General features: G+C 40.6%; 1 protein-coding gene across 5 annotated transcripts in view; it reads right to left on the bottom strand.

Moving 5' to 3' along the window:
• Positions 1–19,267, bottom strand: part of MGA (MAX dimerization protein MGA) — a 59,082-nt gene that overhangs the window by 4,945 nt on the left and 34,870 nt on the right. For 4 of the 5 annotated variants that reach the window (XM_058832592.1, XM_058832627.1, XM_058832609.1 and 1 more), the window contains 10 exons: positions 18,141–18,767; positions 17,273–17,572; positions 14,171–15,846; positions 7,731–7,855; positions 6,348–6,399; positions 4,509–4,694; positions 3,723–3,834; positions 1,945–2,178; positions 1,142–1,318; positions 560–712 (listed from right to left, as the gene is read on the bottom strand). In XM_058832592.1, coding sequence (XP_058688575.1) covers positions 560–712; positions 1,142–1,318; positions 1,945–2,178; positions 3,723–3,834; positions 4,509–4,694; positions 6,348–6,399; positions 7,731–7,855; positions 14,171–15,846; positions 17,273–17,572; positions 18,141–18,767 — 3,642 coding nt within the window. The remainder of the gene's footprint in view (positions 1–559; positions 713–1,141; positions 1,319–1,944; positions 2,179–3,722; positions 3,835–4,508; positions 4,695–6,347; positions 6,400–7,730; positions 7,856–14,170; positions 15,847–17,272; positions 17,573–18,140; positions 18,768–19,267) is intronic. The other variant, XM_058832617.1, reaches the window with a different exon arrangement.

Below are 19,267 nucleotides of genomic sequence, written 5' to 3'. Positions count from 1 at the left end.
TCTGAAGTGAGCTTTCCTTTTTTGTTATGACCAAATGACTACAAGGAAGCAGAAAATGATTGGCTTGCTTCTAGCACAACAGATGGCAAGCAGAACCCTGCTGGCAGAAACCACCCCACACCTAGATCCAATGTACAGCACGAGGTCCTGAAAAACAGCCCTCCCATGGGCAGCAGAGCTGGCAGGGTATGGGAAGGGGTTGTGCCACAGTAAGAGCCTGGATATTACAGGCAAAAATTTTCAGCAACTCCAGCACCACTCTGAACTGAAGGTTCCCCAGGATGCATTACATCACAAACACATCTCAGTATCCACTCATCCTGACTTTCCTGAGGGCAAGCAGGCTCAGTCAGATGAAGGAAAAGTTAAAAAGCTCTAATCCATAATCTCCTCGAGGCCCCTCTAAACTTTTCAAAACATTTAACAGTGATTTTCTTTGAATACCCAGACTATAACATCTATCATTACTTCCTAGTGAGAAAACAATTTACCTTCAGTTTCGCAGGGATAGTGCTCCCCGCATGAAAGCACAAAGATTCATGAAAAACAAAGATCTTACCTGAATGGGGTGCTGTAGCTGATACCACTGTTGAGGGCACTGGATTTTCAGCAACAGTTGACAGTGTAATAGGAATGGTAGAGTTAGTAAGGATTCCTTTTACTTGGACAGGAACTGTTGATCCTGGCAGTTGAATCATCACAGAAGTAATTCCTTAACCAAGAAAAGCAAAACAGAGGATGAAGTGGAAACGAAAGCCTTTCAGATACTCAGATACAGTACTTTCAGATACTTCAGATACTCCTGGAAAACAGGAGGTGGACACTTCAAGGCAAGACTTCACATTATAATAACACCTTAAAGTAGTAAAAACAGAAATGCAGACTGCTTATGTGATTAGGAATTCTTCCCTATGTTTCCCTAATTTCTGAATAGCAAAATTTTAACACATTCTACTTAACCTGTTGATAAACTGACAGTTTGAGTTAATGACATGTAATCTCTCTTATCAGAGTCAAATTCTACCTCAGTCAAATTGTAAAAAATTCCTAAGTACTAAAGCAAAATTCATTCACTTCATAAACTGCTCTGCACATCTATGAACAGCATTATACTGATGAACATCATCCCATGTGATCCTACCTGGCTGTGTTGTCATGGCAGTACCAACCCCTCGAGGCTTTAATTCAGCCTGCAACAGTGTGGAAGGAACAGCTGCCACCTGCCCTGGGACCAGGGGGCTCTTCAGAGTAAGCACCTGCCCCTGTGGAGTCATCACTACGCTTGCAGCCGTGAGTGTGAGAGAGGCTGAGGAGTCCTCTGCAAGAAAAGAAGTATGTAAAACACTCATTCATTCTGGCACAGCACCTGGCGAGCCAGCATTAGGTACAGCTCTGGAAGCTTCTTTTGGTCCTTCCTACATTTACGATGTGATGGTCTCCATAAATGTTGAACAATTCTCTACAGGTTCTCAGCCACAAAAAAACTCTCAGGTGTCAGATCACTCTGCCATTTAATTTTAGAGTAAACTTCCACCATGTTGAGAGCTAGCATTTTGAGGAGGGAGACTTTAAAGAGTCTGTTCTAGCAACCCCAGCATGCTGGGGATTAAACTTCAGGTTTTGAATCAGCAGAAAAAGCACCACCTTCAACTCTTCACTGCTGGATTGCAGTGAAATTCCCTGAGATCAAAGGACAAATTAGTAAGAATTTACTTCCCATCATTCCAAAACTCCAAAGTCACATTCACCTGAAGATCTCAGTTGTACGGGTCTCATCCTTACTGAAAGCAAGTGGCTCCACACCTATCATATGGACATTTCCCGGTCCTGTGCACAATTCTGTTTCAGGAGTGAGGCTGCCTGCACAAGCCAGCTGGCATTTTGCCCTCCCACAGGGTGCAGCTTCAATGGCTGTCTCCCCTTGATGCACCACTTATAGCCCACCTGTGGCCCGGCCTCCTCTCCTGGCAAGTATCAATGGCTTGCCCCTTCTGTTTGTCATCGCTATCGGGGCTGGCTCTCTGGGGGCAGCAGACGATCCTTCTTGCTGGGTGCTAGCAGTGGAGGGTGCAGCTGATTTCTGTGGCTCAGGTTCTTTCTTCTTTTTTTGTGCTTCTATTGCTTTTTGTTTAGCATAAATATATTCCAGCTTCTTCAGGACAACCTCTTCTGTCTTTCCTACAGAAAAATTATCAGAGAGTCAGCCTATCTTCAAACTCTCTTTCCAAAACTAAAATGTTGAAAGTAGAACTAGTAATATGTTAAGCTGACATTATTCCATTACCATAAAACAGATAACCACCATCCCCACACCAAGTAAATAGGATACTTAATATCAGAGGGAAGCAATTACCTATTTATTCCAAAATTTTTTTTCCCCTTCAGAAACATTCACACATTTTAGAATTTATCTACCACTTTGATAAGCAGAAATTAGCCTGGAAAAGCACAGGCTCTTGCTGAACAAGAGTTGAAAACACCCACAACTACGAAAAAATCCTCCCATGTCTCCTAATGATTAATATACGACTACTGGACAAAATGTTACCTTTACCAGGAATGAAATTTCTTGGACTAATGAACCCTGTTACATGTGACTGTAAACTCACATATAGTTTACCATTGCCATGAAAATTCTAACCCTGGACAAGCACACAGATTTTATAAATAATTTATTTTCTGCATACACATTTTATGTGTTTAATATGATAATAATATGAAATACACAGTTTAATACGATCTAAGTTAATGTGACTTTACTGGCTTGTTTTCTGCTTACTGTTTATGTTCTAACACTACGGTATATCTTTAATTAAGTCTATATTTAATTAACTATCGTGTGAGAGTACCTTTTCCTCATCAAATTTGAGGTATTCACTAGGAATACAGGAGATCAGGTAACTACTTTGTGAAGTTATTTGCTTTCACTCTCTGCTCAAAAGGCCTCTCATACATTTCCAGATTACTAGACTTCACTACAACACTTTTTACTTATTATAAATCAAATATCTTATATATGCATGAATGGATTAATGTAAATACAAAAGATTTAAGTATCTTTCATTTCTACTTTACAGGTATTCCCCCTGTTTATATTCCCAGACTGCGAGAAGATTAGAAGAATATTTTGTCTGTTCACATGTTTTGACACTGATGACACTGCTTTCCTACACCTCCAAATGAGACAGAAAGACACAAGTAAGTACAAGATGAAATGCATGATGAGCAGCAGTTTAGAATCTACTGCAGTTTTGTTCTGTGTACATAGCTGACACCTTCTAGCCTCCAGGAGCACTGGTTCCTGGGAAAGCAGCACAAGGGGACATTTGCAATGCTCTGCAAGTAGTCAGAGGTTTCAGTCCTGACCAGAGCTGTGTGTGACTGTGAAGAGCTGAGAGAAAAGGCGTTTCAGGAAGTGACCAGTGACAGAATGAAGTGACACCACCACCATCACCCCACCCTTCCAAAGGAACCGAAGCCCGTGGCTCCCAGCACACAGAGCGTTCTACACCTCCTTTAGGCATGAAGGAAAACAAAAGCCATTTTTAACAGCATGATGAGCCTATCACTGAGTCAGAGCTTAGCACAACTTTGGCATTATGAGTCTGAATTTTATGTGAACCAATAGCACATCTGGATCCACCAATTACTCCACACATTCTCATTCCTAAAAACATTTTCTTTCATTATTGCAGCTAGTTTACATCCAAAATCAGTCTCACCTGAAAGCGTGGATACTTTTCGAATCAGACCATCCCGTTTGCGTGTCAGTAACGTCTTCTGTCCAATAAACTTATCTGCCTGATCTGTCAGTCCTTGGATTTCTTCAAAAGCCTAAAACAGTATTGGGGAACTGATTTATAAATCAGTCACACACAAAATAATATTTTTCCTTCCCAGAAACATTTACAAAATTAATTTTCAAATTTCTGTAATCCTGAGAAAATAGGATTGAGAAAAAACATGTGAAGTACCATGAATAATGTACTCAGTACATTATTTAATGTACTCAGTAAATTTTTAAGAAAAGGTCAGCAATTTTTAAGAAAAACTCCAAGCTTTTATCTCCCAGTTTCTAGGTACAGCTGAAAAGCATAATTACATATCTACCACTCATGTTTAGTTTCCTGTCATTTACATCTTTACGATTAAGCTTTTAATGCCTAGTGGAATGCTATCTTCTCAAGCATTAAAAAAGTAAGCCTTCAATGGATTTAAAAATTTCCTTATGTACACAGTAAACCACTAAAGAATTACGACATAATGTTCCATGTTTCACAAAGAATACAAGGGGAGAGCCAATCCAGAAACATATGTTCATGTCATCAAGACTAAGCTTTTCGGAATACAGATTCTTTCAGGTATTGTTTTGTTCTACAGAGTCCTGCAGAGAGGACAGAAGGCCCCTCTACACTGGGACTCACTTTGAAGAGCTGATACTAGCGTAATTATTCTGTCCAGATTAAATTAAATGATCCTCCTCCTCACTTAAGCTCCGAAATACCTACCTGCTTGAGAATGTAGCATTTGGAGACCTTGGGAAGGTTCAGCAGCCCCAAAACTCTCTTCAGCTTGTCAAAGAGACCTCTCATTTCATTACGTCGTCGACGTTCATTTGCCGTGTGTGTCTGGCGGTAATGAGCAAAGGCTTCTGCCTGGGACTTCAGCTTTCTTTTCCAGGTTTGATGCTTCTGCTGGAGGAGTAACCAAATTGACCAGTTTAAGTTAAGAAGGCAATATAATGGCAAACAATGCTCAAATGCCTTTCTACAGACACCTGAAGATTCCACACCATGCTATCCTGCTACTATGTCTTCCTGAAAGTTCAGAATCAGAAGCACACACAGTAAGAAATGAAATGCTGACCAGAGAAGTGACCAACATAATCACATCAACCATAATGGAAAAGAGCATGAGTCTCTTCAGTTCATAAGCATTGTTTTTTTTACAACACAAGGCTACTTAGATAAAATCACAGCATTACAGCAAAATCACGTAAGTTTGAGCCAAGTATTTTTTGCTTGCTTGTCAAGAAAGTCTACTAATGAATGAAATAATTACATCAAAACAGGAGACTTGAATATTTTTCCTGGAGTTAAACTAGTTTGATTTCTGTTTTCTTTCATAGGTTCATATGGGTTGGTGCCAAAAAGACATTGTAAGTCAGAATGTGAAAGATGACATTGTCAGTTATCACCCCAGACATCCACCAACAAACAGAAAAGAGCCTCTGGTTTTGAATTTGCTTAAGCTTCTAAAAAGACTGCCAGACAATAAGCAAAATTACTGATCTCCACAGATTTAAAAGTTTGTTATGTCATTGTTATGTTACTCTCCCAGGTTTTGTACAACTGTGCGATTTATTTAATGGGCAAGTAATTAACGCAGTTGTTTTAGTTAATTTTAGGTCTGCTTTGAACCCCAGAGCATCAGCAGAAAGACTCCTCAGATTTAGTGATACTATTTTTTAGCCTGCTGGCCTAGGAGGAATCTGAAGACTTGTCTCCTGAAATCTGGCTCTTGAGAGCCATTTTGCCCTCACAGGCAGACTTGAGCACAGTACAGCTGCAATTGCTCCTGTGTTGGCCGTGGATTCCTGTCAAGCGAGGGCCTTACAACGGAAATTCAAGGGCAGAGAGGAGGACACATGGAAAAGGTAAGGCAGACAGAGCATCCTGGACCCCATCACTGTCTCAGACAAAGGCCTACATCCCACTCTGCTCTCACAGCTCAGACAGACACCCGGTTCCCACCACACTCAAAGCCCCACCCCACCACAGCAGGAAGCTCTAGAGCTGATGTCAAGTATATCACAGACAGTTATAGACAGAGAAACTGGCTTCAGAGCCAGCCGAAAATACAGCACGAGATTCTGAAGGACTGCAGTGAGTTTTGGTTTGAAAGGATTCTGTGATATCTTTAACTTGCCTAAACACATATTTAAATTTTTGGATTCAGAAATCCTTCATCCAATGCTGTGCCCATATAATTCTACATACTTCAACACATGAAAATTTTGCTCATTTAGTATTTTAAGTGTGTTGTAAAAATTATTCATGCCAAGAATACAAAACCTAAGCAAACACAGTCATAAATAAAAGGCAGATCTTCATCCCATAGCTAAAGCTGAATCTGAAACCCACTGATGCCAGCACCAGCACTTTTGCCTTACGGAGATTTGGACAGAGCAAATCCCTCCCCGCCACCCCCAGCACATTTGCTTTCTTGCATTTAATCACAAGTACCTGCAAGGCAGATAAATCACATTAAGAGCTGTATGTGAGATGAAACTTTATCTTTAAAATGGAGATGTGATACTAAAAGGAAAGAGGAGAGCAAACATATACCTTTGAATGTTTTTCTGATAATGTTTCATCCGAAGAATTAGGAAGATGGTATCTGGAAGAAAGGTAAAAAGTTTTTCCCAATGCTACTCATCTCATACACTCCATCCTCATTAACTACATTCCAACAGTCTAGAATTGCTCATTTTTATGCCTCAAAATTAACTTTTCTTGTATAACTGCATAAAAGCAGGATACTGTTTTCTCAAGAAAGTGAACTCTTATCTCCAATGCCATCATCCTGGAAGTAACTGAGCTGCTCTGAGAGCTGTGAAATTATCTCAGAGGGCAAAAGACAAACTATTTCACTATATGCCAAAGAGAATAAATTCAGCTTGTGACTGTTAGCTGCATAAAGTATCTTTTTAAATTATGTTTTGGTTCTGTTTTTAATAAACACAGATTTAATATAGATGGCAGAGCAATCCCACCTCCACCAAGAACCAGCAATCAAAATCCTCACATTTATTACTATCCTAATATATAGTAATAGCAGCTTCCTCATATCTCAGGAGCTGCAACCAAACAAAGAAAACACACATTTTAAAATTATTTTTTATAAAACATGACATCTGTTTTTCTCTCTCACTGAAAGATCTTCAAAATTTAAAGCCAAGTCACTACCTAAGGCCAGAAGTTGAGCTGTTATCCTTAAAGGGGAGGAAAAAAAGAGGTAACTATCTGGTAGATATATCACCAAACAGTTTTTTCAAAGTTTCTAAAAAAAAAAATAAATCTTCAAACAATCAATGCAATGTTTCCCATTCTTTTGTTTGATGCAACTGAAAACAGCCATGACTATCGTTACATTCCTCAAGTAAGCCATGTTTTTATTTTGCCTTTGTCATTATAAATGCAAGGGCAGCAACAGTAACAAAAACAAACCAACCAAAAAGTTTAGGCCAAGCTATCCAACCATGGCAGACTATATGTCCATAAAAAAATACTTTCTTTGCTGGGGCAATGGTCCCAAAGACAAATCTTTCATTTATAGGGTCAGGGATTAACCTAATGACTGTTCCTGCCCAGAAGTCCACCAGCAAGAATAAACAAAGCTTGCAAAATCACATTTAAAACAAAGACAACCCTCTGCTAATTTTCAGTTTGCAGGAAGGGAGGCCATTCACTCATTAATTTTATATTACAAGATACATCCCCATAAACAAATTAATTAGAGGGGAAAAAGAAAAAGGCTAAGACACCTTGAAACTACTCTTGGTGCTGCCAGCACCATCCTCACAGACACTGGGAAGCACCAGTGCTGAGGAAGGCATGACAGAAGCCTTGCCTTGTCATCACATGACACCTGTTGCTTAAAGGGATCACTTGACACCAGCCCAGCAGTAGGATACACAACTGCGTGCAGTGCTCTCCAGGGGTGCTTACTTCTGGTCGGAGGGGTCGATATGAGCAGCTGTGGCCTTCAGACGGGCAATGTTAATCTTCTCTGAAAGCTCCTCCACGGTCTCAATGTCCACCTGCTCGTCATCCTCTCTGTATTCGCACGCATCCTGGAACAGGTTTTGTTTTGTTTTTTTAAGATGAGTATCTACGTGGCAACAGCGCTCAGGCCAAAACAGTTTCACTTCAGTCTCAAAAGAGATTACATTATAACATTTAGAACCACCAAGGAATCAACATCTCCAGCTACACCAGCCAATAACCACTGCAAAGCACAAGGTTACTAATTTAACTGTCACCTCCAGGAATTCCTCCCACTAGCAACTCTGGAAAATGCATTTTGGTAAGTGCAGAACTCATCTCTTTCATTGATGCTTTTATTATGGGTGAAAGAAAAGCTTTCACAGGGCAGAGTTTTCCTGCCTCTATTTTCAAGTAAGATTAAACTGCCTTTACAAGCTACTACCATAGACTCTTGCAAATTGACTTTTTTTTTTTTTTTTTTACAAAATCTGAAATAGTTATCACCTTAGTAATGACCTAAGACAGCAAAAGTCAGAACATCATACAGTCAAGGCCTCTTTGGATCATACAGTAAATTGCTTACATGATAAAGAATAAGATTTTGGCTCTTTCCAAACTGCTGCCAAATCATTATTTTAAATATTTATTATATTCTGAAGAGTACTTTTTCTCCATGCTTGCCTGACCGAAAAAACTTGCTACTTGTGAAGAGAGAGATAAGGAACAACTGCAGTTCTGTAGCAATGACTAGTTAAATATCAATCTTGTGGCCATCTGTAAGTCCAGGTGATACCCCCTCTCCCAAGAAGACATGCCCATTCAACCAATTGTTTAGTATTGCAGTTTTTAGTGAAGTTTTTTATATTATAATCTTTTGTCTGATTAAACAACTAAGAACTCTTTCACCTTAGGCAAGAAAATGTAATTACACTTCCATTCTCTACTCCATTTCATCTAGTTCCCTGAACTACCCTGACTAAGCAAAAACTATTCCAACGAAGATACTATTTAAATCACAGAGCTACTGAACAGATACTGCCATTATGTTTAAAATACTGCATGTACAAGAGGTAGTGGCAACATTGATCTATTTTTTTATACAAAAAGCATTTCACATTCTTGCCTGCTCTCCTGGGTTATCCATAAACCCGCCTTGATGATGAAAGCCTCCTGATACTTTCTCTAAGCTTTTCCACTTTATACAGTTCCATTTCCGTAACCCTTAGGTGCAAGAGATGCATACTGGTTTTGTTCAGTTGTCAGAACTACCCTGTCTAAACTACATTTGGACATCATTACACTGCAGGAAACATAGGCAGGGTAGTCCAAAAGAAGATGCTACAATCCAGAGAGTAAGGGAATTAACTTACCATAGAAATATGTCATAAAATTTTCCAGTGCTGTTAAGTTATACTGGGCTAATCAGAGGGTTGATAGAAATTATCCAGTCTAGAGCAGCTCTAGAATTGAAATGTTCTGCAAGCTATCATATTAGAAAAAAGGTATTCAAAACCCAGTATGTGGTATCTTTTTTCATGAAGATGGACAAAAAAAAACAGAAGTAAAAAACTCGGCTGCCCACCAAGAACTTAACATCTTTGGGTTTACACATTCTGAATGCGGACATATGAAAACCAGAATCAATTCATTTTTTTCATTCTTACATCTAGTAACAAGGGGGAAAATGCTTCTGGTTGGTAAATCTTTTCCCTCTACCCCTGAATTCCTAGCAACAAGAAAAACAGCACAATCATGAAGATCACCAGAAGTAGTTCTGACATTAGGAGCAGCTGTTCCTATAGAAGTACTGCCAACCTGCCACAGGCTGACCTTTCATCCATAGCCCAGCATGATTCTTTGAATATGCTTGTGGAAGCCCTACCCCTCTAGCATCAGTCAATCCATACTACTTTCCGTCTTTCCAAATTACTTTCTGTAGCTATGGAAATTCTAAATGCCTTTGAGTAAAGGTAAAATACGTTATGGAATGAAGACACAAGAGGAGCAATACCACCCCACAACAGAGTTCTGAAGTTGTCAGGAAATGACAGCACTTTTCCCTCTCCGCATTTCAATGCCTGTTTCTAAGCCCTCTCCTCTGATTTTTGTCTGTTCCTGGCAGCCTAAACTGCTATTGTTGACACCTAGCAAATTGCCTGATGGTACAGGATCCTCGGTAACAGTTCTGAGGAAGGAGGTTAGACAGCAGTGGATGTCATTACACATCACCGAAGTATATGTGTCATTTCAGGAGCTGCCTTCTATCTTACAGTGTCTGCAAGTTTCACACATATTCTGAACTAAAAGCAAGAGATTGTTAGAACTCATATTGTCCCAAAAATATATCACTTGCACTTTTTATTAAACTTACCATTTTATGATAATTGATAACAGTTCTTATAATTTCAATGTCTGGCTCAGAAAAAGAATGACTGAAAAACACTTTTGAAGAACACTTACAATACAGTATCTTGCCAGATACAGAAGCTGTGTTTAGACTAGTAAACTGAACCCTGGAACTCTGATCACAACCAACCCCTGGCATGGTTCTGGATTAAGCCAACAAGGACTTGTGAACAATTAGGAGCCACAGTCAGTGACTTAGCGCAGGCCAAGCACTCCTTCCCAGCAGGAACTCTGTGTGCAATCATCGTGCCTTAGAGATCAAGAGTTTAACATCACCTATCAGACCATTGCACTTGAACTTGTTCAAGGTTCTGATACTCATTAGTCTGCTTCTATAAATATTCCCAGAAGATTTTACTAATATCACCAAACCCACAATGATTAACCTTCTTAAGCTTCTCTCGATGCAACCCAGGGTAAGAAATGCAAAAGGGCAAAGATACCATCTCAGGAAGCTTCTTTCTGTTGAATACAGGAGACTAGAAAAGTCTTTACATAAAGGACACAAAGTCAGCACAAGGTAAAAAGGTAATCTGAAGGGCACTGAAGTGCAAAATAAGGAACAATTAACCAGTGTGGAAAAATGTGCTAAAAATAAACAGTAATAGATACTACAGGTAGGTACTACCAAATATCCTGACTCTCACTGGAGTTCTCTGAGGTTTTAAATGGCCATTTGCTGAGCAAACAAAACCAGCTCACATTCCAAACTAGTAGAAAAAGAGCTGTCTTAAGTATTTTCACTAAACAAACTGTTAGTGGTCATACACGTACTCTTTGCTTCTTTGTTTCCACTAGTTTAATGAAGCAGATAAACCTCTACTAGTCTGTTTACATGATTTGACTTCATCCAGTCTGACAAACAATAGCAGTGGAGCCTGTCTTGTAAGCACTATGCTGAGAGAAAAGTACATCCCAGTGAAAAATAACATTTTTAAATCCAAAACTGGTTTCTCCATTAGGCATTGATGTGCTAACTCAACTTGCTGGCAACAAAGATCAACAAATCCAAATTCCAGACAGATTTTTACAGTCCCCTGAGTTCTCATTCCTCAGCTTTACTGCTCTAGAACCAAGGTTAGCTTATCATATTCATGCGAGCGTGCAGTGAAGACATACCCTTAGATGGCTTTCCAAACCATATTATTCAAAACCTGTGCAATAGGTTTCTTCCAAAACAAACATTTCTTAAAATCTCTACTCTTTTGCTTCATCATCCTTTGGAATGATGAAAGAAAACAGAGTTTTCAAACATCAACCTTGTTAACAGGCTATTCAGTGACCTAGACACCATTGTTGGTTTACCAACAAATTCCTAAGACTACCATGTCTGAAAAGTTTATCTGGCATCAGGAATGAATTAACAGTGGTTCTCAAAACTTGATGATAACTCTGCTCAAGTTATTAAAGGCTACAGAACGTATGAAACTGCCACCACCCAATTGAAGACAAGACAGCCATTCTATTTTCAACTTAAAAGAACTTCCAAAAATAACATCTGTATTTAGTTTTCTCACCTTCATGCAGCTGAGATGCTATCATCTTGTCTGAGAACAGCAAGCTGGAATATGAACTGATTAGTCTATTTTTCTGGAAGTTGAAGAGATTCCCTAAAAGCCAGAGCTGTTCACTTGGCTATCACAGAATAACAGCATATCCTGTTATTATAGAAGAGACCCACAAGGATCACTGAAGTCCATCTCTTGGCCCTGCACACATACCATGTGCCTGAGAGCACTGTCCAAACTCTTCTTCAACTGTCAGGCTGGTGCTGTGACCACATCCCTGGGGAGCCTGTTCCAGTGCCCAGACACCCTCTGGGCGAAAAACCCTTTCCTAACATGCAACCTAGCTTTTCCCTGAGCCAGCTTCATTCCATTCCCTTGGGTCCTGTCACTGGTCACCACAGAGAAGAGATCAGTCCCTCCTTTTCTCCTCATGAGGAAGATGCAAACTACAGTGAAGTCTCCCCCCTCAGTCTCCTCCAGGCTGAAGTGACCTCACCCACTCCTCATACAGCTCCTCCTCACTCCTGTAAGGCCCTTCACCACCCTCATGGCCATCCTCTGGATGCTTTCCAATATCTTAATGTCCTTTTTATATTGTGGCGCCCCAAACTGCTCCCAGCACTGGAGGTGAGGCCACCCCAGTGCAGAGCGGAGTGGGACAATCCCCTCCCCTTGCCCAGCTGGTGATGATGTGCCTGATGCCCCCCAGGACATGGGTGGCCCTCCTGGCTGCCAGGGCACTGCTGATTCAGATCCAACTTGCCACAAACCAGGACCCCCATGTACCTTTCCATGGCACTGCTCTCCAGCCTCTCCTCCCCCAGGCTGTTTGTACACCCATGGCTGCCCTGTCCCAGGTGCAGAATCCGGCACTTTCTCTTGTTAAGTTTCATATGGTTTGTCTCTCTGCAGGGCCTCTCTACCTTTGAGAGTCAACAGCTCCTGCCAGTTTGCCTCTCTGGCAAGCTTATACAGCATCCCTTCCAGTCCTGCCTCTAAGTAATTTATGAAGATGCTGAAGAGCATGAAGAGCACGGGGCCAAGGATGAAGCCCAGTGGAACCCCACTAGTGACCATTCACCATTCACTATTACCTTTCACACCTGACCCATGAGTTGCTCACCCATCACTTGATGTGTTTATCCTACTGAGTGCTGGACATTTTGTCCAAAAGGATCCTGTGAGAGAAAGTTTCAAAAGCTTTACTGAAATCCAAAGATTCCCATTGATTAAATCAACTGGCTTCCACTGGTCAGCTAGGTGGGTAACCTCAGGGACCCTTCTAACTCATTCCTGAGCAGCCTGAGGTCTGCTCTGCTCATATCCAGGGTTGAAGTCTTGCTGTCACTTTTCCTCCTGTCACCAGAGATTTGAATTCAATTGTTTCGCGGCTGCTATGGCCAAGGCAGCAGCCAGTTGCCATTTCACTCACAGGCCCCTCTCTGTTACCGAGCAGCAGTCCAAGGAGGGCACCTTACCTAGGTGGCTCCTGTAGTACCTGTACCAAGAAGTTATTGCCCAGGTGCTCTAGGAATCCTCTAGAATTATTTGCACCAAAGAACTTTAGTATGATTTTCTACTGCAAGAGAACTAAAAGAATTCTGTCCTGAAGACACAAACATTATCTTTCCTATTTTCAATTTGTCTGTTCTTTAACTCTTCTCCAATTCAACCACTCTCTTTCCACTTGTATCTCATCCCAAGAAAAGGCTTAGTTCATTTGTCCATTTGACCAATTCATGAAACAAGAGCTTCACAATTTTAAATATCAATACACTTTTTCTTAAGTCATGTAGTGATACGTAAGAAGAAAAGGAATTACACATTGAATTACTTAGTTTTAATTTTTGGGTTAAATTTGATGGGAATTTTATGAGCATTAAAATCTAAACATACCTTAACTACACTAACCACAAAGTTTTACCCTTATTCTTTGCCTTTTGGCACAGAATTTGCTTTCTATCAAATAAGGAATTACAGCTCTCACATACTATTTAAATGTATCATTAACTTAAAAAACAAATTTAAGGATGGATTCAAATATTCCTTCCAGAAATAAATGTTAACTAAGGCTACAAAAATGAAATAGAAGAAAACATTTTAAAATAATAGAAATAACTAGATTGGCCACTATATTTTTGGATCATTAAGTCACATTACAAGTAAGCAAATTATCTGAGTAGATACTGGAGGAAGACAACCTGCAACGGTTCTGTTACAGATTGCTCAAGAGAACTCCTGTTATCTGAAAAATGGGCAATTTCTATAAGGCCACTACACTGCTACCTAAAAAAAAACATGCAACAAAAAAGAAAAAGACATTTCCACCTGGAACCCCAATTTACACTTCCTAAAGAAACTGAAGTCCAAAACACAAACTCCCACAAAATACTCTGTCTTTCAAATCTATGGATTATGACATGTTAGTTGGGCAATTAAAAAGCAAAATAAAAACCAAAAAACTTTCATAAATAGTTGAATGCTTACCACTTTTTCAACATCTACTTCCTCTTCACTTGGGAAATCAGAAGCACCATCCAGCATCTCATCAGCAGAATCATCAGTTTTTTCATCCTCATCTTCCTCCTCCTCATCTTCCTCTTCATCATCTTCCATATCATCAGCAGTTATATCAATAGTGGGCATGTAACCTTTTTTGTGTGCCCTCTGTTCTGGTGCTGTCAGGAAGTCACTTTTCTCTGATGTATCAGCTTTGTTATCCACTTCACTTCTGTTTTCCAAAGGGGGTACAATGCTAGATATTTTGCTCCAAGAACTATTAACATGTGTTAGAATGTCATGGCCTGTTTTCATTTCTTCCAGAGAATCACAAGCACCTTGTTCTTTGCTGTTACTGCCCTCCTGTCTAGCTATGTTTCCTTTGCCTTCCTCTGTATCAACTGTATGCTCTTCTCCTGAAGCATTATCCTGTTCTTTTACAGAAGCAATTTCAGACCTACTTCTTGTTTTCTCTCCTATGTTTTCCACTTCTATAGAGCCCTTGTACTCACTCTGTTCCATATCTGGCTGTGCAGCATCACCCTGGAATTCTTGGCTGTCCTCAAACAGTTCAGTCTCTTCTTGCTCCTCCTTGATCTTCAGCTGTATATCTTGCTCTTGTTGGCTATACAACTGCCCAGAACTTGCTCTGCTGTCCTCCTCCATCTGTGCATCTCCTTCCTCCTCTTTTACCGGTTTCTCCTCCTGTTCAGCATGGTTCTTCAACTGTGCAGACTCCTGATTCTCAAGACTGTGTGAATGTGCATTATCCAGAGGAGCTACTGAAGACTCATCCGATGACCCACAAACAGTTTCAGAGTTAGCTGAAACTGCCTCCACAACAGTTTCAGAACTGACAGAAACCTCTTTCTCTTCAGAAGCCCCTTTTTCTTCCTCATCGTTTGGTTTCTCACTGATGTACGAATGGTCAGATGATACGACATCTGCAGAAACATCATGCTGAGAAGAAAAGCTGTCATCACAAGAACTCTCTAGCACCTTTGAGTTCTTCTCCACCATCTCTAATGTAGCAGAATTTCTATCACTGCTAGGTGTGACTGTGCCAGATGCTGACTCTTCAAAAGCATTTGACTGGTTAATCGACAACTCATTTTCTTCTTGTTTCCCATCTGGCACTGTGGCATCTGACTCTGTAACTTCTGTGTCACCTGAGCACGGAGCCTTCCCATTTTCCTTCTGCTGAGCAGCACCTGAGTCTTCTTTCTTGCATATTTTCCTGTAATCCTTCTTCATCTGAAGAGATGCAAAATGGTGAAGAATAGAGTTTGGCACAGTCTTCTGTCCTGGGAGCTGAAGTAAAGCAAAACTTCCAGACTGTAAAGGTATGAGATTAGCAGTGGTGGCTGGCAGACCACCTGAGCTGCAGGTTATTTTAGACTCAGAGGCTGTTTGGTTTGTGACACTGCTGGCAGAAGAGGAAGAGAGCCTCAGAGTCAGAGTGCCTGCCTGGGACACAAAACTTGTTACTGAAGGAAGAAGAGAAGATGCTTGAGTGGCTGGGTTGGATGGCGGGGATAACTTGGGTACTGCAGTCTGTGCAGATGAATTTGAGGCAGGAGAAGTGGAAGACACAGAGGAAGTGGGAGAAACAGGTGACTCGGGAGGTTTGGAAGGTGCAGGCAACCGGATTCCTACAATAGACCCTGTGTTGAACAGTGAGGAAAACAAAAACAAAAACATCAACTGAGATTTTCTCAAAGCAACGTTTTTCTTCCAGTTTTAGTATTTGATGCTGTCCTAGAATCAGCCACCACTCTCAAGAATCATAATGGGATCAGCTGTTTGACCACAAGTTCTCAGTGGAAAAGTTAGTCCTGCATAAAGATATATAAACTTGATTTTTTAAAAATAACACCCCAATAGAACACATGAATTGGCCACTCTAAAACTAACAAACTTAAGTTCTAGCATTAAGCTTTTTGATCAAAAAAGACATAGCATGGAAAAAGAAACTCTTGCATTTTACTTTCCCATTTTACATTTATTGGAAAGCAAGGAAATTGGGGTTTTTCAAAATAAAAAAGAAAGTAAAAATAGTATTTAATTTTTTTTCCTCTCAGAAAAAGACTTCTAAAGAGAAAACACAATGTCAAAATTACATAATTATACCACCATCTTCTCCGCCTTTACGAACTCTTCTGCAGCATTTCAACACTCCATAAACAAGAAGGAAAAATATTACCACTGGCAACTAGTTTCTCCTGGTCAGCAAGAGCCTCAAAACAGAAAGAAATTAAACAAACTTGTAGACTGATTGTTTACTACACCTCATGCTCAAACCTCAACTAAAAGCTCAGCATTGTTTGCTCTCCTCCCCACAGTTTTATCTACTGTGCTTGCTTCTGCTCTCTCTTCCATGTCGCTCTATCTCCCTCTCTTTGAAATGTGTTTTGATACAGGGAGAACAGAAGAAAAGGTTCTGCTACAGAGTAAACCTGCATTTAAAGTACATTTGGGTTAGAATTTACAAATATGTACAACAGCATACCCAACCTGCAATTTCTAACTCTTCCAACCCTGTCTTCAACTGTGTACTAGAGAAATAGCTGAAAATCACATTTATTTTTCTTCTCATACTCTTAAGGAGGAAAAAACCTGTCAATTTTGTATCATAGTGTAATATTTCATCTGAGTATCCTTTGTAAACACACTAACCAACCTGGAAACCTAACAAAAACAGAGCAGCACATCCAATAAAACATGGGTAACAGTTCATTCTTTTTAAGAGAATCTCCAACAAGTATGTTTGTTTTTGTATCACCAGGTTGAGTCTTGTAAGTTGTGACATGGCTCCACTGCCACACACACACACAAGCCCTTCTACTTGCTGCACAGAAGTCCCAAATTTTGTTGACTTAGCTATTAACTGCACTTTCTGAATAATATCCACATGGTATTTGTTGCACTGCATCTGAATAATTACAGTATGTTCTTCAACTACTCACACAGAACCAAATTAGACCACCCTGCTCAATTACTTTCAGCAGGTGAAAGCATCCAGAGACATTTATCTCTTTGGTCATTTCTGAGTAACACACTGGTCAGTCGCAAAAGCCCTGGGTTTTGTACCTGGATTGCGGAGCATCACTGGCTGCACGCTGGGCTGAGCACCCGCAGTTCGAACCTGCTGCAGGGGAACAAGCTGAATGATCTGCCCATTGGGATGTCTGAACAGGTTCACAGCCCCAGGGCTCCTGAGAGGCTGAAGGACCATCCTCTGCCTCTGTGCCACCTGTGTGTTGTTCAGCGGTCGCAGAGCAGAAGGTGTCTGGTGCACTGGAATCAGCAGCAATCGAGGCCCAACGCGTTTGTCTGTTCCAGGAGCTATCTTTGGGGGAGTCTTACTTGCAGCTTGTGGAACAGCATCTTCTGAAATATTTTAACAAGTTACAAAAAAATCAGTTTAAGAGACTGCCTACAAATCAGGCATTATTCTTAATAAATGCAAGTGCAAATATTTTGGAAACAGCTTCATTTCTTTTAAATTTATTTGAAGGCAAATTTTTCTCTTTTTATTCACAGAATGCATGGAACCAACCAGGTCAGAACAGTTTTGGGTTTTTTCTGTGTAGTTCCACTGACATTTTTCAACCATGACACAGGACAGTAACTGCATACCTAATTCCTGAACTCTTTGCCAACCATGAAATTCTAGCAGTTGTAACTCTGCCATACATTTCTATAGGTCAAGGGATGATGTGAGGCCTACAGCTCACTTCATAGCAGTCACTAACCAGACAGTTACATTTTTTCCTTTCTCTACCAGTTCAGGCTGGAATACAAGAAGCAACTTAAGAGATGGCATTTCTTAGCCTGTTTTGGAAGGGGGGCAAGGCAAGTGAGTCCATGTTTAAATCGAAACCAGATGCAGACTGTATTACAGCTATGAAAAGAAGAATTAAAGAAATAAGTGTCTGCAATAATAAATAAGCATTACCTCTTTTTGGATTCTGTGGAGGACTTGAATTAACTCCTGCTAGTATCACTGGAACAGAGACAGCAGAGGAAGTCAGTGTGGTCACCACGGGTGTAGCTGCCGCAGCTGTTGTCAGTACAACTGTAGAAGTGGATGTTGTGACAACAGCACAAGTAACAGTTGGTGGTGTTACTACAGTTTTTGGGAATGATGTAGTTGCTACTGTTGAGACAATCCCTGTTGTTTTTGTTGTGTTCACAGTAGGAGTGGTGGATGGAGTAGTGCAGGTGCTGATTCCAGGTGTAGCAGGAGCAGCTGTGACTGCAACTGCAGGAGGAGAGCAGGGAGGTTCAGCAGCTTTTGTCTGGCTAGGAGTGGTCACAGTAGATGCTGCTACACTGGTACTTTCCACAGTAACTGGAGAAGTGGTGGTGGCTGCAGTGACCCCAGGAGAGACTGTGCACAGAGCTGGAGATGGCACTGAAGGAACCACAGGAGCAATAACCGTGATTGGTGTGGGCTTGATACTGAGAAACTGTCGCCCTGAGGCAGCCTGGCGTGTGCTCGCTCCAGGAATCTTCTGCTGTAGAGCTCCCGCTTTGTTTAGCACAAACTGGGCAAACACACCACCAGGTGAGGGTCGAACAGCTGCAAACAAAAACTTGCACGTCAAAATTTAAATAGATTTCCCCTTTGCCTTTCATGAGGTACTACAACTGTAATTTCAACATGAATTTGAGCCTCCTTTCTCTATGTACCTTGTAATTAAATCAAAACCTTTACGGCAGTCCTGAATATACCTTATATATTAGAAATACCTCTGCCTTATTCCACTGCTTTAGCTTTTTATAGCATTTCTTCCTAGATACACAAAAGAATCAGGTCTTGAAAGGTTGTTTTTCATCGTGAAACTATGGATAATCCTAACTAACAGTGCAGGAAAAACAAACATCTAAGCGAAATAATGAGCTCTAACTTTTTTCTAAAACCCAAATTCTTTGTGTAACAGCTTCTCTCATCTTCCCCTTTTTACAGCTTCTTGATTTTCATCCCCCTTCTACTGCATTCATCTTACACAGGCACAGGGGAAAGGGATGGGAAGGATACAGAGTTTCTCCTTCTAGTTACACTGACATTAGTGCAACTGA

This window comes from Poecile atricapillus, chromosome 1 (assembly GCF_030490865.1).
Source record: "Poecile atricapillus isolate bPoeAtr1 chromosome 1, bPoeAtr1.hap1, whole genome shotgun sequence".
Taxonomy (NCBI): domain Eukaryota; kingdom Metazoa; phylum Chordata; class Aves; order Passeriformes; family Paridae; genus Poecile; species Poecile atricapillus.
This window is presented reverse-complemented; position numbering and strand designations above follow the sequence as displayed.